Source organism: Solanum stenotomum, chromosome 5 (assembly GCF_019186545.1).
Source record: "Solanum stenotomum isolate F172 chromosome 5, ASM1918654v1, whole genome shotgun sequence".
Lineage (NCBI taxonomy): Eukaryota > Viridiplantae > Streptophyta > Magnoliopsida > Solanales > Solanaceae > Solanum > Solanum stenotomum.
Genome location: NC_064286.1, coordinates 59,806,893 through 59,833,864, shown reverse-complemented (window position 1 = coordinate 59,833,864; position 26,972 = coordinate 59,806,893). Strand labels below are relative to the sequence as shown.

The 26,972-nt window shown below is 30.5% G+C and overlaps 3 protein-coding genes and 1 pseudogene across 3 annotated transcripts; all 4 read right to left on the bottom strand.

Annotated features, from left to right (window-relative positions):
• Positions 1-681: 681 nt before the first annotated feature.
• LOC125866095 (transcription factor bHLH100-like) lies at positions 682-3,125 on the bottom strand. Its single transcript, XM_049546389.1, has 3 exons — positions 2,751-3,125; positions 1,447-1,818; positions 682-837 (listed from the first exon to the last, which is right to left on the bottom strand). Exons 1-3 carry the CDS (start codon positions 3,123-3,125, stop codon positions 745-747), a joined length of 840 nt encoding a protein of 279 aa, XP_049402346.1. The 3' UTR covers positions 682-744.
• Positions 3,126-6,790: 3,665 nt separating this feature from the next.
• LOC125866087 (tRNAse Z TRZ4, mitochondrial-like) lies at positions 6,791-10,740 on the bottom strand. The gene is made up of 12 exons (XM_049546380.1): positions 10,630-10,740; positions 10,304-10,393; positions 10,142-10,186; positions 10,012-10,066; positions 9,833-9,888; positions 9,383-9,745; positions 9,026-9,285; positions 8,799-8,952; positions 8,678-8,716; positions 7,979-8,379; positions 7,310-7,868; positions 6,791-7,120 (listed from the first exon to the last, which is right to left on the bottom strand). The coding sequence occupies exons 1-12, from the start codon at positions 10,669-10,671 to the stop codon at positions 6,851-6,853; spliced, it is 2,334 nt and encodes a 777-aa protein (XP_049402337.1). The 5' UTR covers positions 10,672-10,740; the 3' UTR covers positions 6,791-6,850.
• Positions 10,741-12,630: 1,890 nt separating this feature from the next.
• On the bottom strand, positions 12,631-13,731 carry LOC125866096 (uncharacterized; annotated as a pseudogene).
• Positions 13,732-15,356: 1,625 nt separating this feature from the next.
• On the bottom strand, positions 15,357-20,472 carry LOC125864211 (uncharacterized). The gene is made up of 7 exons (XM_049544124.1): positions 20,161-20,472; positions 19,466-19,831; positions 18,948-19,021; positions 18,363-18,394; positions 16,770-17,089; positions 15,791-16,153; positions 15,357-15,457 (listed from the first exon to the last, which is right to left on the bottom strand). The coding sequence occupies exons 1-7, from the start codon at positions 20,470-20,472 to the stop codon at positions 15,368-15,370; spliced, it is 1,557 nt and encodes a 518-aa protein (XP_049400081.1). The 3' UTR covers positions 15,357-15,367.
• Positions 20,473-26,972: the final 6,500 nt, after the last annotated feature.

Genomic DNA, 26,972 nt, shown 5'->3' with positions numbered 1-26,972 from the left:
TTTGGGCCTACATGAATTTGATCAAAATGGGCTTTATAAGGGATTATAGCCCAATAGTACTTCTTTCACATTAAATCTTTCATAAAATCATACATCTATTCTCAAATAATTTATTGTGGTGTTATTTAAAAATATTAATCAAGTGTTAATACTCTGTGAATTTATTAATTTATTTCATTTAATCTGTTTAAATTCAGTCCAATCCATTCATTTTGATTAGGGCTAACATAAAATTCCAAAAATCGTATTACCGAATCGAACCGAAATTTTTTGTAATTTGGTATTCGGGAGTAGAATTTTAGAATTATGATATTCGGATTTGGGTTTGGTATGAGACATTAGTACCATTTGATATTTGGTATTTCTCGAATACAAAATTATTTACTTAATAAAGAGCATGTATCAACATGTACATTACTCATTAGTACAAGTTCAAAGAAGAAAGTTAAAGAATGAACATAAACAACCCATATACATATCTTTTAGTTGTATCAATCTGTTTTTCTTGATGTCTTTTACTTATTGATCTTCTATTTAACGTGTCTCCACATAAAAAAATAGATATGATTGGAAAAAATAATATTAACATTGTAATACGATAGGCTACAACTTCAATACGATATTAAAATTCCATATCAAACCCAAATTTAATTTACCGATTACGAATTATCGAACCGAAATTTAAAATTTTAATATTTAATATCTACTTTTAACAATCAATTACCAAATTACCGAACTTGAAAGTTAAAGTATATATGATTCTTTTTTTCTTTTTTCACACATTACTAAAAGCTTCATCTTCAAAATCTGAATGTCCATTTCTATTGGCCCTTGCGTCTGAAAAAATCACAAAAAGAAAATCAAATTAGAATTAAGCTTTAGTGAAATACCATAATTTCTGCTGAAAATTATATTGTTTGATGGGCTTTTTAGTTTCAAAAAAAAAAAAAAAACATCAACAACTGGTTTTTGACTAAAGTTGAGTAACCACCATTTGTAAAATTAAGTAATTAACCCTATTTATCTATAATCTAAAATCTATATATGTATATACTTATTTCTGCATAAATATAAAAAATTTATCAAAATTTCACATGCATTTTTTCTTTGGAGTCTTAGTTTTCAATTTATGGAGTATAGTATAACAACACATTTAAATGCCCGTTTGATCATGAATAATTCTTACTTTTTATTTTTGGAATTTTATTCCAAAATCATGTCTGGACATAGAATTACTATAATTTTTAGTACTTCAAAAAATTTCAAATACTTGTTTTCACATGCTTCACTCCAAAATTACCCTTTTCGACATGTTCAAACACAACTCCAATTTCAAAATATAAGTTTTTACATTTTTTTACCAAATACCTCCTTTTGTTTTTTTTTTATCTTTCAAATTTCACATTTTTTATGTCCAAACGACCATAGAGACTAATATATATATACCTGAAAATGCAAGCTATGAAAAACCTTGTCTCCAAAAGATTTAAAGGATGATGCATTTAGCAAAATTAATCCATCTTCCTCTAAACTTGCAAATACTTGTGAAATTGGAAAATCATTTTCTTGAGTTGTTGAAATTTGTACCAAAACTTGTCCATTACTTAGTTGACTTGCACAAATTGATGTTGTTGAAGAATTAGAAGAAGTTCCACCCATAATTAATTTTCTCTTATTGTCATCAATTTGGAGTAATGAATAATTTGATTTCTTTGATAAAAGCAAATCCTTTGTTTTGCTTAGCCTCTCTATTTCTTTCTTCAACTCTGGTATGTATTCTTGTACATATGATACTGTTGCTGGAAAGCTTAATTTTTTCTGTAATTAAAAAAAGAAGAAGACATATATAGGTTAAATAAATTATATGGATAAAAAGAATATGTATGCACATCTAATAGTATTAATAAATTAAAAGTGAATATTAATTACATCAAAGTTGAGGTAGATGTTAATTAATTCTGGTCTAGAGACGGATTAGGGATCTGAAGTTTATTAGTTCAGGATTCTAGCCCTTTTTAGATGTTATTAGGTCAAGGCAAATAATGCATACCTTTAACTGTTCAACCTACTCTACAACATAATTTAGAATTAAATGACTCAAAATGAGTGTGATTTTATTATATACTTCATTTCCGTCATTTAAAGTAGAATTGAAAGTAATTAATTCAGTTAAACTAATAAAATTCATCCAAGATAACTTCCAACTTTTGGAAGTTAGAACAACCCCCCTCCCACCCCACCCCCCTTATCCACCCTAGGCTAGAAGCAGTAGTTTGTTGTATAAAATTACTTTGTTATATGGATATCTAATTAATTATAATAAGTTGTAAGATTTCTTTGGTGAATTGAAGAGGGGCCTTTTACCATTAAGATGTATAATGAAATAGATGATATCCTTTTATCTTTAAAGTTTCGAATTCTAATTCTGAAAATTAAATTTTTTTTTGATAAGGAACGCTTGTGAAAAATTGCACAAATAACCATCTTAAAAGATAGCCATCATTACAAAAATTTTAAACTTGTCCGCCTTACGATTAAACTTCAAACCTTAGATCTGAAGTTTCAAAAATCGACACAAAGGTATGAATTAATCTAGCTAAACCTTAAATAGCGTCTCAAAAAGTGAATACCTAGTGCTATTTGAGCATTATTCACATAAATGGACCTTACACAAAGGGCATCTTGATTAATCGAATCAATAAATTTTGAATATGAAACGTCAAAAAAAAAAAAACTTTGTAAAGTTGTACCTTTTGATGTTTATTAGTAGGAGGAAGCAAAGAACGAAGAGTTGAATAAAGAAAATTCATCTTCTTCCTTCTATTACGTTCACTTGCATTATGATTTAGCTTCTTCTCCATTAATGACCTTTCTACCCCTAACTCATCAACATCAAACTCACTTTCTTTCAAACATTGTTGTTGTTGATGATGAGATAAAGGTAAATCAGTAGTATTATCGACACGTAAACCTTCAAACAACTTGTTAGTCTGATCGGTTTGGAACTGAGGCATAGTTATTGTTGTCGTATTTTTTTGGTAATCATCATAGCTAAGTGGTTCTTCAAAGGACCATCCAATACTATTCATAGTTGGAAAAATATTAGAAGAAAAAAAAGCTAGCATTTTTTTTTAAGGAGAAATGATTTTATTGAGAGATTGACTATCTTGAGTATTTATACAATTTGTTGCCCGTACATATAATTTTTCTTGAATTTAATATTTTGGTTTTTATTTTAATCTAAGAATTACAATTTCCAAGAATTACAATTAATGAGATAGTTGAACTTTTGATCCATCAATTATTAGTAAACTATGATTTTGGTACTTGTAATATTGTTTTAAGCTTATCTAACCTTGAAATAACTAAAATGTGTATTTTGATCCCTTTATAAAAAATATACTTTGATATTTAGACTTCTTTTAGAACTATATATATATTGTCTTGAGATATGGATTTACAAGAAAAATTGATAATTGAATGGTTTAACGCTTAAAAGTCATTAAATTTGTGAAGATTTACCGTCAGAGGAATCAAAAGCGTACATATCAATTAATTAAAGGTTAAATTTTCTTAACAAAATATTATAAGGATTAAAAACAAAATTTATCAATATTTGAGGGATTAAAAAGTCTAATTTCCTTAATTTATTCATTGTTGAAAAAATTAGTTAAAATAAACATAATGCTTTGGTGCGTTTGGTGTAACCTTAATTACTTAATTTACGATCTTATCTTGGATGCACATAAATAAAAATGGAATCTTGCTCAGACTTGGGTAAACTACATAGATATAATATATTTTCTATTTATTTATAACAACATATTCAGTGTAATTTAAGAGTCTGAAAAAAGTGGTCGTGTGTAGACAGTCCTAACTCTCATCCCTTTCTTGTGAAAGTAGTGAAGTTATTTCTGATAGATTCTCAGTTTAAGTAAAACATATAAAATCATGTATGAAAAAAAATACAATAATAAAAAAGTCACAATAAAAATAATTGATAAAAAAAATATATATCAACAACAAATAATATTTTGATAAATAGAGTAAGCTATATATTTAACTGATGAATACTTCTTATTGTATTAAATACAAAGTTTAAGATAATACTATGACCTGGATCTTATTTTAGTAGTTGTCCAACACTTATGGAGTAAATAAGAAATGGAATATATACATAGCCTCAAAACTAAAATTTAGTAAAAAAAAAACAAGTTAGGGCTATAATAGATTGTTTAGTCTATTTTGACTCAAGTAATATAACCTGCGTATTTATTAATTCAATTCATTTTATGTTTATCGCGTCGAAATTCAATTAAGCTTATGATTTTGATACCTTTGATTCATCAGTTAAATTTCATCACATAAATTGAGATCGAAGAAATATACATTGTTAGTGATAAAAAATTAAATTGTTAGAAAAGTGTGTGTGCATGCATGGACAACACAAGCTCTCATATTACAAGCTTGAGCCAAAGTTGATGGACCACGTGGCTGTACCACTTAGGTTTATTTTCTAAATTTTATATTTTAAAAATTCAACTATCGTATAATTATTATTTAATTACTTCCATATAATTAATTTGATTCCATCAGCCAGGAATCTTTTTTCATTTTTTTCTTCTTTGTTAAATGTATATCCTATAGTTTAAATTAAAATTTTTTATTGGACAGATGACTAAAGAGAGAAGATGTGCTTGCATTTCAGACATTAATTTTTACTTATAACCTATAGTATCATACTTGGCTTGTTGTTATGCCATCACGACAAATATTTATATATATTCTAGATAAATATTATAAAATTTTTATCGTGGATGAGTAGGGGTGTGGGGTGGGATGGGGTGGATTAGTGATTTAATTTTTGCTTAATTAAAAAATTGAAGTTTGTAAACAAATGTACAATTTTTTTTAATACAAGATAAAGAAAGAAAGGTTGTCTTTTTAAAATTAATAATAATAATTACAGAAATATTTTAGATTTAAATTAAAGGCATAACAAATGGACGTGTCATTTAACTTAGCATCATCTGATATTTATGTCCTTCAACTTTTGTTGTGCACAAATAGACACTTAGGGGTCGTTTGATACAAAGATTAATAACACAAAGATCAGTTATGTAGGGATTATTTTTATCAACCGTTTGGTACATTGATTCCCACCTAATCCTTTAATTTGGTTTAAAACTCTACAAAATGCTTCTTTCCAATTATACTTTTGAATTATTATGTGATTTTCTATTTCATGTAATTCGGTCAAGGTCGATTTTGTCCTAATACACTCTACCAAACGACCTCTTAAACTTATGTAAAGTTGAATAAGTTGACACACACATCCTACATGACAATTTTGCATCCTATGTGGCATTCTACATGTATTATGTTACATATGACATTTGTGTCTACTTATTCAACTTTCTACAGGTCTAAGTGTCTACTTGTGCACACTCATAATTGAAGGACATACATATCAACTGAGGCCAAGTTAAAAAGTGTATTTATGTGTTATGCCTAAATTAAACTACTAAAATCTTTATTTAGTAAATAAAGTTTCTTATAACAAGATCCAAAGTAATGTATTACAAAGACATGTCTAATGTCTTATTAATAAACTATTATAATTAACGATATTACTATTAGATGTTTGTTGTGAACTTAATGGATTTAAGTCTTATAAAAGTATTGCGGTATGAATAATAAGTAAGAAAAAAATGTGACATGCACTAACTTTTTGCATGTACGTATATAAATTTTATTTAAAATGTTTAAGATCTTTTATTAAGAATTAACTTTAGATCATTAATTTTGTATATTAAGTCACCTCTAATGGTTTTACATTTTATATGATGTTGGATTAGTTGCTATGCATCTTTTATGTGAAGGTTACACAAAAAAAATCTCTTATTTGCTGAATTTCCTAAATATCTAAAGGTGTCAGAGAGGCTAATAAAGTTGATGGTGATAATATTTACACACATATGGTCATTGATGATCCGGACATAATAAGATTTTTCATATATATATATATATATATATATATATATATATAAATAATATTTTGTAAATGGATATGCCATATATGTTGAGAAGACATCGTAAAATAAAATTTTTCATATATGTATTTACACAATATTTTGCAAATGGATATGCGAATATGTGGACGTTAAGTTTAGCGAGATGTAGGTCGGCACTTTTCACAATAAAGAGAAGAAAGAGACAATATGATAAATGCTCCTCAGCTTTATGATAATATTTGTTAGTATGTGATAATATCATGGATTGTTTTCTACCACACATGCGAACTTTTTGTAACATACTGAAAACAACATTTTGAAATTTGAAAGTTTCAAACTTAACAAATGTTTGGGAGTAATATTTTATTCAGAGTATTAATAGTGAAAAAAACTTCTATCGTTCTTTCGTTAAAGAATTCGAGGGTCAATACAATGCTAATTAGGAAATTTGACACGATTTTGATTATAACTCTTAATCGAGCCTTGAGCATTGAACTTATCAATCTTTAATGCGTACAAGTACAATCGAGTACTTCGGGCATAAGCCTCACAGAACTAAGCCCCAAACACAAGTCTAGCCATTTTAAAAAAAAAGCCTTTTAAAATAGAAATTACCACAAATGAGTTTCTAGCTTTATTTTTACAAAAATAGAGTGATGTATTCACACTTTTCTTTTCTTCTTTTGCATCTTTTTTCATCAACAACAAATGTAAATGCCGCTTAAGAATTCGAGAGAGGTATAATATAACATATATGAAAGTCGGGTCCAAAGAAAACTAGACTGTTATATAGGATGACTGTTATAGAACAGTCTGACCATACTTTAAAATTTAAATTAACCGTTGTTTCTGAAAAGCAATTTGAGGTAGGGAAGAACCTTAGGGAGCACTGGCAAATCTGCTAGGTTTACACTCATTAGATCAAAAGCAATACAAGTTCTTTGCATACTCACTTCATCAAGTGCAGGTACTTTCGGGTATCTTTGGCTGAAGTGAGTTAATATTACGCGGTATGCACCAGCAGAATCTCCCACTTCTAGAGCTTCCTTGATTGTGCTGTGATTTCTTGCTATGGCCTCCTCTACAAGGCCATCCTCGAACGTAGCCTGCAGAGGATAATGTACTAACATGTCAATCGTAAAAAAAGATTTCCTTGTTCTACACATTACAATTCATGAACTTTGCATAACCAAGGATAAGTTACAGGATTCAAAAGTCTTCTTCACTTTCTTAAAATCCGTGCCAAGTCAAAACCAGACAAACATTTTGACACGAGGGGAAGTTCATGCACTGACCTCATGTATAAGAATTGTTGCTCCAAGAGATGCGTTTATAACTTCTGAGCATGGCCTCGTGTCACCAGAGTACACAACCTTCCAACCCGGTACTACTTCCCCTCGATTCATTCTGTCTGCTGATTCCAAGATAACACCAAACGCGTCATCACAGTGTACAACAGGGAAGCTGATGAGTCTCACTAGCCCTGCTTCACCGAGAACTTTCCTTAAATGCTTTAGCAATGCTATGTCATCAAGTGGAGTGCTTGGCTTCAATTTTTTCGAACAGGGCTGCAGAGAACTGTCTTCAGCCTCCATGTTATCCCACTTAGACCGCGTAGTGCTCCAACAGTCGAGGAACAACATGTCTAGATCTTCTAATTTTATATACTCCTTAAGAAACTCTCCAACCTTCTCTGGCCCAATAACCAGTATGGGTTCATTCTCTACTTCCTTCAACAAATCACGTCTTAAAGCAAGTATACGAGCCAAACCAGCGTGGTGATCAGCATGGATATGGGAAATCCAAATGCATTTAAGATTTCTAACTACACTGTCTGCACCACTAATGCCATATCTGTTATTCACAGAGTTGAAATAAGCCCGGGGAGTGGAACACGACATAAAAAAATGACAAAAATGATTATGAACGACATAACATGAATCGAAAGAGTTCAATGTAATTACCTCCTCTTGAGTTGTGCCAAAGTTCCTTCTCCACAGTCAAGGAGTAAACCTCCTTTAGAGAAAAGATTAACATAGATAGAGCTGACATTTCGATATTTTGAAGGTATGGAAGAACCAGTGCCAAGAAAAACAATCTCTAGATCATCTCTCTGTACATTCTCGAGACACTTAGGGACACAGAATTTCGAAGGTTCTTCAGTCACGACATCATTACTGTCCTGCCTGTCGGATAATTCTACCTCATCTTCTTTAGGTTTGTGCCAAAATTTGCTTATGCTCTTAGCTGCATCAGCAATCTCAGGAATCTCTGAAAGTAACTCTTCAATGAAAACGGAGGAGGTCATCGTATTTTGAACACATGATCTGTCCAATCCCAGTTTTCTAGGAGGACGTAAGGCGAACTGTTGAACAGGTTAGACAAGAAAAGTTCATTCCATGCAAATGAAAAATAAAAAATGAACGTTGTTGTAAGATGCCGATTCACTGTTAGGTATCATAGAGTTGTAGTAAGAAGCCTAAGGTTATATGCTTGCTCCTTTACAACTGTAAATATAGTTTCCATCTATGTTGCTCGAACTCTTCAATAATGTTCCGTGTCAGATCCTCCAAAATGCACTAGTTTTGAAGTATCCGACATGCACAGGGGGCATTTTTAAAGAGTCCGAGCAACGTGATCAGGAAAATTGGAGTCAACAATACCTTTAAGAGATTTTCAGCAGATATGCCACAAACTGAACCCTGCAAAGACAAGTAGAGTATCACAAGTTTTCCGCGACTTTTAAAGATGTGTGATTATCGACTTCTAGAGCTCAAAACAAACCTCCACCGGTACTTTGATATTTGGAGCTGCAACGTCGTCATCATCATTATGAACAGAAGGAAAACTAGGATCTGGAAAAAGCTGAGGACACAAATAATGCAGTCTTGTACCTATTCTAGCACTAGATGCTAGAATTGGAGTTGTTTCATGCTTCCTGCGACAGAACGACTATGAACCAGTGTTGATTATCGAAAAATATAAAATAAGCATTAAGAGGAGTTACATACCTTGTAGCTCTTGCCATAATATGTTGTGCAGAATCAAATTTCCTCATCCATTTCTCATAAACTGGACTATTGACGACGGTAGCAGGGCTCAAATGAATGATGCAGTTCACAACGTTGGTGGAGTTGCTTTCGGAATTTGAATAGTACACATCAAGAGCTTGTGCAGAGAATAACTCTTGTGCATGAGGTTCTGTTGGACAGTCGACAATCAGTACAATCGGACCAGGAATAGGTGGACCTATAACATCATCTGGATGGACCTGAACGAGCCAAAAATGAAAGTCGTCTGATTTCAAAGAATACTGCAGAAACAATGTCCATACTATAGTCCTAACGATCGAGTTTATTAGAACTGACCTCTATATCCAGAAGATCTGACTTCACACTGATCCCTTTCTGCAACTGTCCAAGCTTTCTCTTATCTTCGAGTCCATAAGCTTTAGCCTTTACGATGTCAACTTTCCCCCTGATGTCATGTAATTTACAAATATATACAATGGAGGTATCATTCGAACTAAATTGAGTCGGTGATAGGAGAAACACTGATATACTAACTGCCTTGAACTTTTCAACATCTCGCAGCTCCTCTGCATGTAAAGGGGAAGCTAATGCAGATCCACTTTGTGGAATGATATTTTTCTTCGTCATGACAGCATGAGGTACATAAGTCTTCATTGCATTAACCAACAAATCTAGATTTGGAGGACCCCATATACGAACCTTAAAAGACAAATCGAGAGGCTTTTTTAGCAAGTAGTAACACCGCTGTCTCTATTCATTTTAATGAGAAATAGGGGAGTTACTCACATGATCATCACTCTCAGAACTTCCGTTTTTCATGCCAGCCAAAGTCAATAACAAGCCTAAGACAAAGTGAATTAGGGATCATGAACGAAAATGATTTCATGAGAGATTTTATTATTGGGATCGTAATAAGTTATACCACATAGAAAATCAATTTAGTTCTCTAAGAAAGTGATGCAAACCTGGAAGTCCACCTGTTGTCTCAGAGCAGACACGAGTAAGACATATATGGTCTATCTGTAATTGTTTAGCAGTGATCAACAACTTTTGTACTAGTTTGAAACTGAAATCGCGCATTTGAGGCATACATACCTGAGATAATTTAATCTTATACTCCATGCAAAAGCGTTGTAATCCCTGCATCATGAACAATGCTTTAAGGATTAACACCGTACAAGTGTTGTTAGAACTAAGTAACTAAACTAGAAACTCTTGCAAGCAGATAAATAGATATTATTATCACTCAAGAGTTACCTCTCCAGCATTAAATATGAATCTTTCGTGGTCGAAGCAGAGCAGAACAGATGGGGATGTTTCTTGTGTATCCATTCCTGTCCCCAAAATCTGTAATAAACGGAAACATAGCAATTACTAAGCTTAGGTAACTACGCGATCACACCAAATTGGTTGTTACATATAATGGGACAACAGATTTTAAGTAACGATCAAAATAAACATGATATTTAAACTATCATACAATACATTACAACGTGTGACAACCATCCTATTTATCACTAAGAAGGAAAAAGAAAATTAACAAAGCACTGCACAAATATTTTTTTCAAAAAAAAAAAAGGAACCTGAACATAGGCTTGCGTATTCTGGTCTTTGTTCCTCTCCATCAATTTACTTTTGAACTTGTAACCTCAACGTGAATTTTGAACCCGAACGCTAAAAACAAAACTCTAATTTCATAATCTATATGTATATATTAAGAAAAAAATACTTTATATATATTGTGGCGAAAACGGATTATCCTCTAGATCCGCCCCGGGTTTTGTATGTATGGGTCGCAGTTACACAAAAAAGAAACCTATTTGAGGCGTCCAACTGCTATTAGGAGAACTACAAAAAATAAATATTATTTGGGCCAATTATATACTAAAATGGCAAATTCATGACATTAAATATCTATTTTTATGTTAAACTATTATTAGCACATCTGAATTTGAATACATATTTGATTAAGAGATTAAAATGTTATTTTTAAATTTGAATACTATTACAGTTTGTTTTTCAATATCTGAATGTATTTTTTTTAATTTGTAAATATATCAATCAAATAAAAAATAATTAAATATTAAAATATATAAATTTTTAAAAAATAAAATATTTAAACTCGTTAGTGACAGTGGCAATGGTTTGTAGGTGTGTGGTAATGATTGATGTTAGTGACTAGTAATGGTGATGGTGATAGTTGTGACTTGTAATGATGGAGGTGGTTGGTGTTGTAGTGACTGACATAATGGTGACAGTTGATAGTGATGTTGTTGATTGTGATAGTAAAGCTTGTTGATGTTAGTAATTGGTGGTTTTCATGGTCATGTCCGAAAAATGTGTGGTGATTGACGATATGTCGGTAAATGGTAAAGCATCACTCTTTTACATTAGAGGTTAAAGAGTACACAACACTAGCAGCCTACAAGGCAAGAACTACAAAGCTCATCAAGTTTTTTAAGTACACAACACTAGTAGTCTGAACAAAAAGGCAAATCATATCATACTTCCCCAGGCCAGTATGAGCTCAACAATCTTCTTGCTATCTCTCCGACATCACGGTCATCCCTCTGACTCTTGATCCTAGCAAGCCCTCCGTTCTCGGTGATCATCTGTGTGTAGATGTTCACACCATCTACCTTATGAGCTTCTCCAACCCTCAGAATACCGCGAAGACCCTGGAAACAAGAGGCTCTTCTAGTGTAACCTCCACACAAAAGGCCTTGACATAGTGCTACAATTGAACCATGATCTACCAAGTATCTGAGCAAATACCAAATAAACATATTTGAGACCTTCCAAATCAGATAAGTGAAACACACAAACCAAATCGTAGAATTTCACTAAAAGTCATGGTCACAACATTAAAGAATCTAAAAAAGAAGATTGTACCTAATCTGCTCGTGAGATCCTCTCGTGACAGCACTTGAGATGGCGTATACTGCCTCATATTTGGTATCACCAACCTCTTGGTTAATCGAAATTTGAATAATAGAAGGGAAGATACCTGCATCAACCATTCTCTGCTTCATAGAATAAGGCTTTAGTTAATAGTATTCATATAGAATGTCTCAGCTACAAAAAGATAACACATGTATGGAAATGAACCTGGATTTGACTGCTCCGGTAGTTCACTATATTTGCGATGGCACGACAAACACTCCTCAGATGTAAAGGAGGTAGATTGTCATGATTGATTAGAATTTCTAAAACATGTTGAAGAACTTGGTTGTCATGTAGAACCTAGAAAAATTAAGTAGACTTTCATTCACAAAAATGACATAATACCTATGAAATAAGTAAAAATCGACAATACAAGATTACCTGAATTTATTCTCAGTTCCATTCTTAAGGAAGTTCTCCACAACCTTCAGCACACTTGCAACTACCTCACTGTCAGGATGTCTGGCATAACCTCAAGTTCATTAGATTCTATGTTATACTAGCTAAACATTTTATCAGAACTAGCTAAAATAACTTACGTCAAAAGCATCACCACGCTTGGGCACATATTGTCATCAATCAATGCATTTATAGGATCAAATCCACCGCGTGACAGACATGCAACAATCAAGCACGCATGCTTAATAACAGGACATGCTCTTTCTCCTATATGAGGCTCCAGTTGATTTATGAGAAACCAGAGGATTGGTAATGATGGTCTCAACTGAAACAACAACAATGTAGCGCGTATCAGCATCAAAGAAATTAGTCTGTGATATAAAGATCTCAATGAACAGAAAACAAGCTCAACCTTATCAAATGGTGGAGGTGGACTACCAAAACACAAGTATCCTATTGTCCTGGCAGCACTGATTGCTGGAGAAGCGTCAAATGCAACGATGGCATCATCTGCTAGGGAACGAAGAACTCGAAATAATGAGATGAGATCTTCACCACTGTCAATAACAAGGTCCCTCAACCTTCTTGAACGACGGGCAAAATTACCCAAAATCTCTACTGCCTTATATTGTCCACCAAGGAGGTATAAATCGGACACCACAGGCTCGACAATTACAAGTCTGAGATGATGCAAAACTTGGTTGTCAAGGAGAACCTAAAACATATAACATAAGATGAAAACTTAGTAAAACAATAAATGATGGAATAAGAGACAACAAATGCTTTGGAGTTTGGATTACCTGTATTTGCTCTTCAGTTCCTCTAGTAAGAAAGTTCTCCACAAATGTCAACACATTTTCAACTATGGTGTGTCTAGTATTCCTATAATCAACTCATTTTATCAGATCGCGTAGGCAAAAACATAACAGAACAGTAGACGACAAGCATGTGATCGAGAAGAACTAACCTGAAAAGCAACATCAGCCTTCTACACAGATTTTGCTCAACAAATGCAGTAACCAAATCACCCCTGACATCTACTTTAGTTGACAACAAAGCCAAAGTCTTCACAGCCTTTAGTAAATAAAATCAAAAAATAAGTTAGGAGATCGAAAAACATCGATTGTTTCATAAAATACATACATGATTTTAGTACAATCATTGAAGCTCCTTCAAGAACATATACTGCAGAACAAATTAAGAAAAAAATAGCTTTGTACCTCAACAATTAGTAAGTCATCCAACCACTCCTCATCATCAAGGTCTATAGCTTCCTCATCATTAAGCATTTGCAGGAAAATAGTAACGACACCACGTCTAAGCAATTCCTGATTCTGTGCCATCGTTCCACATCTAACCAATTCACATAATGTCTCAGCAGCTTGACTCTAAGAAAAAAAAGAGCAAAATCAGTAATATATTACTTGCTATGTATCAAACTACTATTATAAGTTACTATACTCACACGAAGACTACGCCAATTTCTTGATCGACAACATTCAATTAGATTGTCTACAATCCCATTATTGAAAAAACTATCCATGTCAAGATAGTAATGATCATCATCCTCTGCATAATGTGCCCAAAAAAAATCAAAATGTCACCTCGATTATGATAAACCGTATAATTATAAGATAAAACATTTATTCTAGTTTGAGACGTATCTTACTGTTAACTATTAAAAGCATGATCCTGTAGGCAGCTGACTCCAACAAAAATGGCGCGATATTTGGTAACTGCTCAATCAAAGCTAAACCGACGGTAAAATCTCTCACAATCTCTGGTAACTTCTCAAACTGTCATAAAAAAAAAGGGTTCAAGAAAGGGAACAAGAATGTTAGTTGAATCATGAAGAAAAAAGAAGATGAAACGTACTAATATTCGCGTATATCCATATTTGATGATCTGTTCAGCTTCATAATGCTCCTTGTTGAAATATTGATCAGTTCTATTTGCTAACATTATTTGGTAGCGTTTATCTTTTTGAAAGTTTTTCCAATTTTCTGTATAATCTGATTGAGGGATATGGAGTTTCTTCATGAATGTGGAGAATGTTATTAATGGAGTCTTGCAGAAAAAGAAAACGTGAATATGATGAACAGAGAGCCAAAAATTAGTTTCAGGTAGTGCTAGCTATTGTACGTACAAGAATTTGTTAGACTAAAGTACTGAAAACACCCTGAAATTGGCGTAAATTATTAATTGTGTCCTCGAACTATTGACAGCCTTAAAATTATCCCTCTACTTGACTAACTAAATTTAGATACACTCCTAATAACTGCCTTATGACATAGGAAGTGGTTTCAAACTTTGGTAGGAGCATGAAGCTCTTAATAAAAAATCGAGAGAAGTGTTGAAAACACACTTAAATTTAACGAGAATTCAGGAGTGTATTTCACCCATGTGGAAAGATAAAGGGTTGTATTTAAGTTCAGTTAGTTAAGTAGAGGGGTGATTTAAGATTGTCACTCTGTCAGTAATTCGGAAATGAAACTAATAAGTTTACAAGTATTTTCAATATTTCCTCTCTTTAATTAATGTATATAAAGGCCATGCAGCAATGCAGGTGCACTCACTCTCTTTGAGCTCTAGCAAGCCTTTCTTTTATCTTATCACTATTCATGTTGTTGCATAAGTTACTTACATATAATACATAAATAACTGCATGCTATATAATATGTTCTTAGTAACAATGTCTTACTATAAAAAAAATCTGACGCGTCAAAGATAGGTTTGTTAATTCACCAATTGAGGCTTATTTTCACACTTTCAAACATAAAACTAAAAACGAATTTGTAAAGGACTACAAAACCAGTTGAGATTTGTGGAAATGGTGATAACAATAACGTGGTAAATAAAAATACATTTACATTTTTGTATTGCTCTTGAGTATTGTCCAAGAGGAAAAAGATGGAAAAAAGAAAAAAAAAAGGAAAAGTGTGACTACAATGTTTTTTCAATAAACATAAAACTAGAAATTCATTGTCGTAATAAGTTTTCTTCATTCTCAAAATATGATGATAGCTTGTCTCTTAACATGTCAACCTCAACTACCATACTTCCTTCAACCTGTTGACCAAAATAATAAAAAACATATAAGGAAAAACACTATATATAAACAAAAACAAAAATAACATACAGTGTAATATCACAAGTGGGGTCTAGAGATAATAGAGTATACGCAAACCTTACCCCTATCTCATAGAGATAGAGAGGTTGTTCCCAATACATCTCTCTAAATCAAACATACCTAAAGATTACATTCCTCGAATCCTCCAAAAACATCGTCCCAACTCATTTTTTGAGGATATGACACACATCCGACAACATTTTTGCAGGATCCGAGCAACAAGGTGGGGATTAAAGCAATAGAAATAAAATTAAAAGGATATTTAATAATACCTGAAAATGCAAGGTGTAGAATACTCTATCTTCAAAAGTTTCAAAAGAAGTTGCATTTAGTAGAACAAGTCCTTCATCTTCTAATTGTGAAATAGCCTCACTAATTGAACCTTTATTGATCTTCAAAGTTGATATTTGAATCACAATTTCTTTATCACCTAATTCACTTGCTGAAATAACAAATGAAGAATTCTCAATTCCTCCTTTTATTCTTTTTTGTTTGGTAAAATCACCTAAATTTTGTCTATTGAAAATAGTTGTTGATAATTTTTCTTTCTTTTGAACCAATCTTTCCACTTCACTTTGTAACTCTGGTATGTACTTTAGAATTCTTGATATTGTTGATGGAATGCTTAGCTTTTTCTGTGAAACATAAAAAATGAAGAAGTAATATTAGCGAGCATAATTATGAAAAAAAAAATACTTCAAAATTAATTGTAAATCCCATATTGTCAAAGCTAAAATAACCTAAAGATACTCTTTTATGATATTGTACATTTGAGGTCATGTTCACACAGTTTTATCAAAAAGGTCTCACATCATTAAAAGTATCATATAACTTCTTCTTTTTTCTAGCTATGTATATATGACTTTATTCGGATACACCCCCTTGAACCATATAAGTTCCACATGCCCTTCACCTAGATTCATGGGATAATTTGAAATTTACTACGTGACACCATCATCATTCGGAGTATTTAATTTATGGCCATCTAAGCCAAACATATGCCTCTTTTTGTGTGTATGCTTTTTCAAGCTATAGGTAAAGATAGTAAATTAACTCGTAGACAGGTAAAGATATTAAGTCAAGCCTCAAGTCATCACTCTACCAATTTCATATTCGTCTTATCAAATCACTAGCTCTGATACTAATCGTTATTCGATGCTAAAACAACATAAAAGACACTTTTTAAAATTCATTTTGAACCAAAATCGCACAATTTTTCCCAAAAATATCATTAAGCTTTAAAAATCATACCGTATGATCAGAAGGAGGAAGCAAAGAACGAAGAGAAGAATATAAGCCGTTGATTTTCTTTCTCCGATCACGTTCACTTGCGTTATGATTAAGCTTCTTCACCGTCTGATCAGGTTGATGATGATCACCACCGTTGATAATAATTTGATCAAATTTATTTGAATCACAATGTTGAAGGCTCTTATTATGAGATGAATTTGAAGTTTCTCCACTATTTGTTAATTCATGGCTTATAAGATCTTCCAAAAGCCAACCAAAATTATTATTAGTAGCAGTAGAAAATAAAGGAGAAGTAGAAGAAGAAATGGCTAACATTTTTGCTAATTAACACTTAATTTTTCTGGTTTACTACTAATTTGTGATTAAGACTATGTTGTCATATGACATTTATAATGAGAATTAATCTATACTATATAGTTTTGATAAGGACATACATCATATCATAACAAGTGAAATAAATTAATGTTTAGTCTTTTTTATTTGTTAAAATAATAATTCTATATAATATAGTACTTGTGTAATTCTATGGACAATGTTTATTTGCATTTAAAATGTATAAGTTTGTAATGTGCATTGCGTGTGGATACCATGTCATGCACGAGCATTGAGTATGTTTTTAGTTATAAACTTGAGTAGTTAGTTGCCATGTCACGTGCATGTAAGCACGTTTAATTAGTTAAATTAAATGTGGTGCGTCATGACATGGAGTGGTCACAGATCGATAAGGACTAACAAATTTTTAGATTAATAAGTTTTCAAAGATCAAAGAAGAGGTGTACGTGAAATTTTAGGCGAATCTCATATTGGATGAGAGAAGAAAGTAATGAACTTTATAACACAAGCATACAAAATCATATGGTACATACGTATCAGTATTGGTATAAATGATTCTTAATTACCTTGTATTTGGCTATAGCAAGAGCCCTCAAATCTCTAGAGCTGCTTGTTGTTCGAAAAAAGCATTTTCACGACTCTATTACCAAGTTTGTTTTGTTTCACCTCACTCTTTCATAACCATATATTTTTTTCGGTTAAGAAATGAGAAATTTTTATCATGTTACATGAATCTAATATTCGGAGCTCGATAATAATATATCTAAGTGAGAAATTCGTAAAATTTCTTGGGCCAAACAAATAGTAGGTAACGTGGTTTAGATCACCACATATTTAAATATATCATCTCTTTTAAAAATTATGAGAATATTTGAACTTTTACATTTCAAAAACAAAAATATTTGAACTTAAGTATCTAATTTTGGAATCCACAAAATTCCAAACTAGAAGAGCTAGAAGAAAATAGAAAGGGAGTGCAAATAACTCTTATTTGTGAATTACTTGGTACTTGGTAGAGCTTAATGTGATACAATGAAATATATAAAATTTTATATGTGTCAGATATTAGTGTCCCACATTGGTTAGGAGAGATAATTAAATCCCTTATATATGGTTTTTGATAAATGGAGCTTTTTTTTTCCGATTGAGTTAGACACAACGTCAATCTGATCCATACGTGAATTAATAACTATAGAGAATGTGCTTATGTGGAATAACTAAAAATATTAGATGAGATCGACAACATACTTCAACACTTACGACTTACGAAACAAGATGCTTTAGCAGTTTTGCTAATCAAATTCTTATGATTTCAAAGTTTTAAATTCAAGCAAACCCGACTAATTTGGATTCAGCCATAACAGCTCACTATTAGCAGGAGCGGGCCAATTTGTCAGGTGTGAGTTCACGAAAACTCAATAACTTTTGCTTAAATCCTATATAATATTTGACTATGAACTCAATTATTGTCATCTAATAAATTAAAATTGTTATAGAAATTAATAATAAACTTCAAAAATTTGGGGTCTCTACCTAAGAAGGAGCTTTAATTTGATATAAATTCCCCATCAAACAAATTTGTATAGAAATTTACTAAATCCCAAACTTGTCGAAATGCAAATGACTCAAGATCCAAAGAATATTACTATAGTCAACATGTCTATGATTACAAGATATTGCCTCTCTTGAAAATGAAGGCACATTCACAATGACAAGAAAAATAAGATGGTATTTACATATATATTAGCAAAAGAGGAAAAAATTAAACTGAAATTACAATGTCATTTTTATATAAATTAAATCTTTCTAAAAAGTAAACTAGAAATTCATTGTAGTAATTATAACTTGTCTTCCTTCTCAAAATAATATGAGAGTTTGTCTCTTAACATGTCAACATCAGCCACCATACTTCCTTCAACCTGTTGAACAAATACCCAAATCAAAAGAAGAAAAAATAATAATTAGTAAAATAGAAAACAAACAAAAATTTACTAATATATCAATATATATATATATGATCATGCTTTGAATATTGTCTAATAAAAAGACAAATAATTGTTCTTTTTTATTCTTATTAGTATAATTCAGTTTTGTTCTTGTGATAAAATGTCCTTTTTTATTATTCTTGATTAAGCGGTAGGTGAAGTTTAGATACCATATACGATTAAAAGGAAGACAAAAAGACATTTAATACAACAACACACATAATCCTACAAGTGGAGTCTAGAAAGATTGTTTCTAATAGACGTTCGACTCAAAAGAAAAGTTTTCGAAGCAAGGTTGAAAGAAAAACATGATAATAAAATAACAAGATACAAAGCAAATACATCGACAGACAGAAATTAAAGGATATGTGATAATACCTGAAAATGCAAGGTATAGAATACTCTATCTTCAAAAGTCTCAAAAGAAGTTGCATTTAGTAGAACAAGTCCTTCATCTTCTAATTGTGAAATAGCCTCACCAATTGAACCTTTATTGATCTTCAAAGTTGATATTTGAAACACTATTTCTTTGTCACCTAATTTACTTGTTGAAATTACTAATGAAGAATTTTCAATTCCTCCACTTCTTCTTTTTTGCTTGTTAAAATCACCTAAATTTTCCTTATTGGAAATAGTTGTTGATGTAAATTCTTCTTTCTTTTGAACCAATCTTTCCACTTCACTTTGTAACTCTGGTATGTACTTTAGAATTTTTGATATTGTTGATGGAATACTTAACTTTTTCTGTGAAACATGAAGAATTATGAAGTCTCATAAGCATATGACAATAAAAAAAAAATTCTCCAAAATTAATCATCTGTTTGATCAAGTTTTTGAGAAGTCTAAAGTGTTTGTTAGGGAAAAAAAGTTGATTCTGAGTAGTACAAAGATCGTTTTCCTAGTCAAGCACAAATTATTGTTCTAATATTGACAGAAGTATTTTCCAAATTGATAAGTCAAACATAAAATGTTACTTTTTAAAAGTAATTTTTTGTAAAGCACGTATGATAAAAATACTTTTCAAAATAAACAGATTTTCTGGGATGAATATGATCAAAGAAAAGAAATCATACCGTATGATCAGAAGGAGGAAGTAAAGAACGAAGAGAAGAATATAAGCCGTTGATTTTCTTTCTACGATCACGTTCACTTGCGTTATGATTAAGCTTCTTCACCGTCTGATCAGGTTGATGATGATCACCACCGTTGATAGTAATCTGATCAAATTTAGTTGAATCAGAGTGTTGAAGGTTTTTTTGTGATGATGATGATGAATGAAGAGGTTCCATGGGATTAATGTTAATTTGTTGGCTAATTGGATCTTCCAAAAGCCAACCAAAATTATTATAATTAGTAGAAAACATAGGAGAAGAAATGGCAAGCATTTTTGCTAATCACACTCTTAAGACTTTTTTTGTACTTTAATTACTAATTAGTAGTACTAACTAGGGAGTAGTACTATTTTGTAAGACAATGTTGACATGATGTTTATATATGAGGATTTATAGTTTATAACCAATAGATTTCATCAGAGCACAGCTCATCATGATAGTTACTCTAATTAAGAAATATTTAATTATTTGGGATAATTGCACATTTTGTCCTTCAATAATTGAAGAATTTTGATTTTAATCCTTCTGACATCTTATTAAACACTTCGTTAAATTTTGGGGCGACTCTCTCTGAGAATACCTTAAATAGGTATGTAGGCCAGGGTCGAGTGAAGTGACACTCAGCAGAGCCCTGACTTCACTCTGAAGAAAGAAAGTTATTTCGCAGAGTCAAAGAAGACTGTAAGACACTGTGGGATCGTTGTGTTTCCTTTATCATAAGTATCAATTGTTCCATTACTTAATCACACATGTGTCACATTATGTTTGTATTGTTACTCTATGTTTTACGGTAATATGATTTTAAAAGTAATCCAAATATTCTCCCGCGTAAAAGGACTAAAAACACATGTTTTAATTAGTTAGAAGTTAAATACGAATAGTCAAATACTATAAGGACCAAAATAATAATTTACCAATTATTAGAGAACTAAAAGTGCTATTAACCCGTTTATTAATATACAATCAAATGACTAATTATTTATTAATATATGTTTGTAAGGAGTCATTGCGTGTGAGATCACATGACATGCACGAGCCTCTAATAGATTTAAAATTTAAACTCGAGTAATTAGTGGATATGTCATACTTAAACACGTTTAATTAATTAAATATGCCACGTCTACATTTTTAATGTTAAAATATTATGCAAGGTTCTTTAGGATGATGGAATAACTAATAAAATCAATAATATAATACAAGTTGTTTTATTTTATTTCATTTTTCTACATAAATGTGAAGGGATCGATGGCTAGATTCAATCAATTAAGTTCGCTTTCTAAATGTCTTAATCATTTGGGTTTCACTTCTATTTCTGTTTGATTCGATTAATTTTCAATATTTCATTTTCAAAACGTCAAATATGACAGATGTGTAACTAAGATTCTCATTTCTTATTCGAAAACAACAAAGCTTCAATTTAACATTTAAAAGTCGGCTATTATTTTAAAAACAATAATAGATAAAATGAGCTATACTAACTTTCAGATATACCTACTCTTTTAATGCTAATGGTAGCTACTAGAGCTAAGAAAAGAGGTAAGCTCGTCATAAAAAAGTTTATTAGAAGTAGAAAACTACTTGCATAAGAAAATGAAGCTTTGGTCGGAAAATAAGATGCATTTTAGTAGGGATACGATGTCTCTGGTTTTATTCGATCATATATTTAAAGAAAAATATATCATATTATTTTTAGAATTATTTTATCACGTATAATTAAAATTAGATATTTTCAAATATCTCATGAATTACTTTGATTTGTCTTTGGTCCACTAATTTTTTATTTTTAAAACTTTGTGTTAAGAAAAATATAGATGAAGTGAGAACCACTAACTCTCAAAATATACCTACTTTTTTTTAATTAAAAAGAATTGTCACATCAAAAGTAAAACTAATAATGATACTCTATTGTTACAAACTTAAAATTAATACTAATAATCAGTCGTTTTCGACTAAATATTTATTTAACTTGTGACTAATATAATGTTTGCATTTTATTCCTTTTATTTTTCTGTAAAATATATGGTTGAGACGATCATTAAGTCAACTGCCATTATATTTTATTTGTGATACACTCTCATAAACCAGAGAAGAAATTATTTAGGACAAATTAAAGAATCTTCCCAAATTCTAGGAAAAATAATTGGAACCTAGAAGAGGCCCAATATTGAGAATTTGGGTTAGATTGATAAGATAAAGCCCATTGCACAAACTTTGGTTTACCAACTTGGTTGTAGGCATGGTTCGATATTTTGTGGTACGATAAATTGATAATCATAGTTTGATCGACCTCAACTTACATATAATCATATATAATAGAGATTTTGATTTGGGTTTTTCATGAAACGTTTTCGTTACATCATACTAGCACTTTACACATGTAGAAATCTTCAAAGGCAGTACAAGCAATTTGCTTCGTTAATCAATCATCCAAAAAGACAATCAAAGTAGATTAGTCAAAGTTCTGACGTCTAATAATTAGTTTTATATTAATATTATTTTATATGTTTGCAATTATTATATGTAATTATATACTTTGATATGGTATTCAATATATATATATATATATATAATACCATTTTTTTAAATGCATAACAAATACCATTTCAAATATCATTGTATTGAAGTTGAAATATCAAAAAAATCAATTTTAATATGATATTTGATATCTACCCTACCATGTCTACCTCTATTTGGACGGAAAACATGGTTAACCATTACAGTACACTTGATTTTGGCTAAAATAGATTTTATCATTAAAAATAAAAAAAACTTAACAAATAACAATGAGACGTAAGTCTAACACGCCTAATTATTTAAAAAAAAACTTGAGAATATTTTGATTAACACTTTTGTATCAATTTGAGCTATATATTTAGCTTAATGTAAGCACAAATTTGAAACTTGTGATCCCTTCCTCTGTAACTTAAATTTGTTTAAGGGACACAATTTTCTTAAGCTCTAATGATTTTAATTAAGCTTGATAAGAAACCACTCAACTTACAAGTTGCAACACTTCGAGAAATTATTAAGCACTAATGATAGTAAGCTTAATAAATAAATAAATAAAATGTTGACCTTTAAAAAGTGTCACATGTCCATTAATAAAAGTCTTTCAAAGGCACTACTTATTTCTAGATTTGATTGTCAACATTAATTACTAAATACTGCTTGTGGTCAACAAAAATGGCCCCACTAAATTGTACACATATAGATAAGGTGCCACTTAATCATTAAAAAAAGAAATTACTTTAATTAATCTCTTTCTTTATAACTAACATTTTTACTCCTTCTGTCTCTTATTTACTTGTCCATTTTTTACTTTAACACATCTATTAAAAAATAATAATTGATATAATGAGTTTATCATTTTACATCTATCAATTGATAGAATTTCAAAATCGATTTACTTATTAAAGAATTTCTACCATTTTCAAAAACATTAACCTTCTAAATATATTAAAGGTATAATACGTCAAAAATATTATCTTTTCTTGATTTGTCAAAAATAATAAATAAAAAGTCAAATTGAACAAGTAAAAAAGGTCAGAGTGGATATTAATTACTAAAATAGTCATTACAAAAACTAAGCATACCAATTACACCATTAGGTCTCTAGTAGCAGGGGCAGATCTAGGAGGACGAGTGCATTCACTCTAATTTCATCGATAAAAAGTTGTATTGTATTTTTTTAGTAAAACAATTAGATCCGTCTTTTCATAGTAGCCATGAGACACATTCTAGATATGGATCCATAGTTTATTTTTCTTTTATTATAATAAAAGAGATATTTAGTGATAATTAAACAAAATTAGCAGTAATGAAGTTAATGACATTATATTCAGAGTCACAAAAACTTTTAATGTCATTAACATAATATTATCATAATGAGAATTATATTATTACGGCTAAGTCATTTATTTGTTACCGTATTTGTATGTTATATGTCCCATCATAGCCACAAGCCCACAACATTTTGGTTCCACTTGTGTAGGTGAATCAAACTTAATCCACCAGCATTTTAATTAATTTCAAAACAATTATTATTATGAAAATGCCACTGTGATATTCTCCTCACAACTGTCATTTAATAAATGTATTATGGAAAAGAATCTAAACGTGGAGTAATTCAACAGAAAAATGATCTAAAAATATAAAACATCAAAAAATAAGGGGATAAGAGTCTGAAAAATACTCTAACTTTGGCCGGAATTGTTGTTACGATATCAAACTTTATAGAGGACCTATTACCCCTCCCCTCGAACTGTTTAATAGTGTATTTTTTATCACCTGAACTATTTAATAGTGTATTTTAAAGGTATATATGTGCCCACGTAGACACATTACTATTTATAATTATGCATTATTTTTTATGTCCACGTGGACAAATATATATGTTTAAAATACGGTATTAAATAGTATGGGGGTAATAGGTCCTCATTAAAGTTTGATATCGTAACAACAATTTCGGTCAAAGTTGAGATATTTTTCAGACCCTTATCCCAAAAATAAGGGTAAGATATATTTAAATATATATTTCAACTTTGAAATTGAAAGAATGTTGACTTAAAAAAAAAATCATCATAATATTTGTCTATGAGCATAATATTCGAAAGTAATATTATATATGTACTTCTAGTTCAAATAATTCTTCACTAGAGTGAAAAAAAATATAATTTGAAATTAATATATCACAAGGTGAATAGAACATCACACAAAGTTTTGTTGATGATAGAATTTCAGAAAATGGCAAAAAATATCTCAAAAGAAAGATTCTTATGCGTTAATATGATTTTTTTTTAAAAAAATAAAGAGTCAATATATTCTTTCTTTTTTTTTTTCAACTCAATCATTTTTATGACCTAATAAAAAAGCAAAAAGTGATGATTCTTTAGTTAAAAACCTGATTTGAAACTTGACAAATGATTAATTGCCTGGACCATCCAATTAGTTAGGTAGCTATCATGCCTCGTTGGTTAATATGAACGGTCGATTAATATAATAAACTTTATCGATATTCAATTCATTAGTATTATCGATTATGTTTATTCTTATAACATATAAAGAGAAATAATCGATCTGATGGTAAATTTTTTTTGTCTTCACCAGTACTGCCACTGGTATAATTTACATTTATATTCTATGGTATAGACCATATACCTATTATAACTATTTATAACCTTTTTCCGTACATGATATAAATTGTCATTTTCTAATTCATAAATGCATCTTTCACATTTTCTTGAAATTTGAGGGAGCTAGTTTGACAATTTTGTATAAATAAAGATGTTTCACAATTCACCTCCAAACTTTTAATTTAAATGTATGATAAATAATCTTGGCCAAAAATTAAATGTGTCACATTATTCCAATGGATAAGTTGTTTGACAAAATTAAGGCTATAAAATTAAGAGCCGGTTTAGATTCGCTTAAAATAAGTAGTTTTTAAGTCAAAAATAAAATGTCAAACTTAAATGACTTTCAAGTCAAAAAATAAAAAGTAGTGGGAGACCTACTTCTTTTTTTTTTTTGACTTATTTTAAGTTATTTTTTTTATTTTTGTCAAACACTTTCAAAAGTTAAAAACTAATTTAAAAGTAGGTTTGACCAACACTTGAGCCAATTCAAACACCCTCTAAATGTCGTTTTCCCCCGCCAATTTCCGAAGTTTTTTTTTCAATCTCATATTCAATGTTCGATATTCATTTTGACCACTTTTAATTGGTACGTAGCAGCTAGTAAATCCTTATCAACGAATATTTAGTCGAGTGCAAATCAAGGATTTACCTGTAATTTCTATTCATGAATCATTTATAGAATTAAAACAAATAGTCTCTTATGTTACTGTTTAATATATGTATTAAAAAGTGATTGTTTTTTTTTTTTACCGTAGATATTATACGAATTTCACAAAGAAATTTCAATCGAAGCAAAGAATCATGAGTATGTTTTGGAAGCATTTGTCTCCTCTCAACTCTATGACCGTTGCAAATATAATATAAGCAACCGGACTTACGAATCACTATTTAATCTAAATTCACATCGCATAAATTGTTAAAAGCATAAAAAATGCTTCCTACTATAAATTTTCTTTTCATACAAAAAAAATGAAATAATTGCACACATCCTAATCTATAAATAAATAGTAGTATCATTTATTTCACCAGGGGAAAAAAATTCAACACGTTATCTATTGTATACTAATTAATCACAGAAAATAGTAAATTTATTTTTTGAACTTACTTTATATAGTATAGTTTCAGTACTATATTAGTATAGTCTACTAGTCTATATAAATTGATAAATAGACTAGCTGCAAGCTTGCAACATCTTAATTAATTTTTTACGTCCTTTTTCCCTTATTGTCCCGTATAATATTAATGTCCCTCTTTGTGGTTGTCTCATTTTGGGAATAGTCAATTTTTTTAGATCACAATTTAAAGATTTTAAACAGACATTATTAAAAAAAGGAACAATAGTCAAATATGTCTCTAAACTATTCGAAAATATCTAAATATACCTCCTTATGCTTTAAAGTTGGTTTGCAGGAAATATCCAACTCATTTTCCATTTCTTTAAATGACAAATGGAATTGTCACGACCTTTTTAAATTAACACATGACATTTATATTAAAAATAAATAAATTAAAACACCTCTTTTAAACAACCTATCTGACCCGTAAATTAACCCCTTTAACCCGTTCGTATATGCCATCCCTTCTTTCTGTGTCAATTTATGTGACATAATTTTATTTTTACTCTATCCTAAAAACGAA

Excerpts from the sequence above, each read along its gene's own strand:
- LOC125864211 (XM_049544124.1), bottom strand. The coding sequence starts at position 20,472 with ATGCTTGCCATTTCTTCTCCTATGTTTTCTACTAATTATAATAATTTT. Across the intron at positions 18,395-18,947 it reads TATTTTGAGAAGGAAGACAA|CAAAACTGCTAAAGCATCTT; the intron begins GTTATAATTACT and ends GAATTTGATTAG. Across the intron at positions 15,458-15,790 it reads TCTACACCTTGCATTTTCAG|GTTGAAGGAAGTATGGTAGT; the intron begins GTATTATTAAAT and ends TTTGGTCAACAG.
- LOC125866095 (XM_049546389.1), bottom strand. The coding sequence starts at position 3,125 with ATGCTAGCTTTTTTTTCTTCTAATATTTTTCCAACTATGAATAGTATT. Across the intron at positions 1,819-2,750 it reads CTACTAATAAACATCAAAAG|AAAAAATTAAGCTTTCCAGC; the intron begins GTACAACTTTAC and ends TTTTAATTACAG. Across the intron at positions 838-1,446 it reads TTCATAGCTTGCATTTTCAG|ACGCAAGGGCCAATAGAAAT; the intron begins GTATATATATAT and ends TGATTTTTTCAG.
- LOC125866087 (XM_049546380.1), bottom strand. The coding sequence starts at position 10,671 with ATGGAGAGGAACAAAGACCAGAATACGCAAGCCTATGTTCAG. Across the intron at positions 9,286-9,382 it reads CAGATCTTCTGGATATAGAG|GTCCATCCAGATGATGTTAT; the intron begins GTCAGTTCTAAT and ends TGGCTCGTTCAG. Across the intron at positions 7,121-7,309 it reads CAACAATTCTTATACATGAG|GCTACGTTCGAGGATGGCCT; the intron begins GTCAGTGCATGA and ends TATCCTCTGCAG.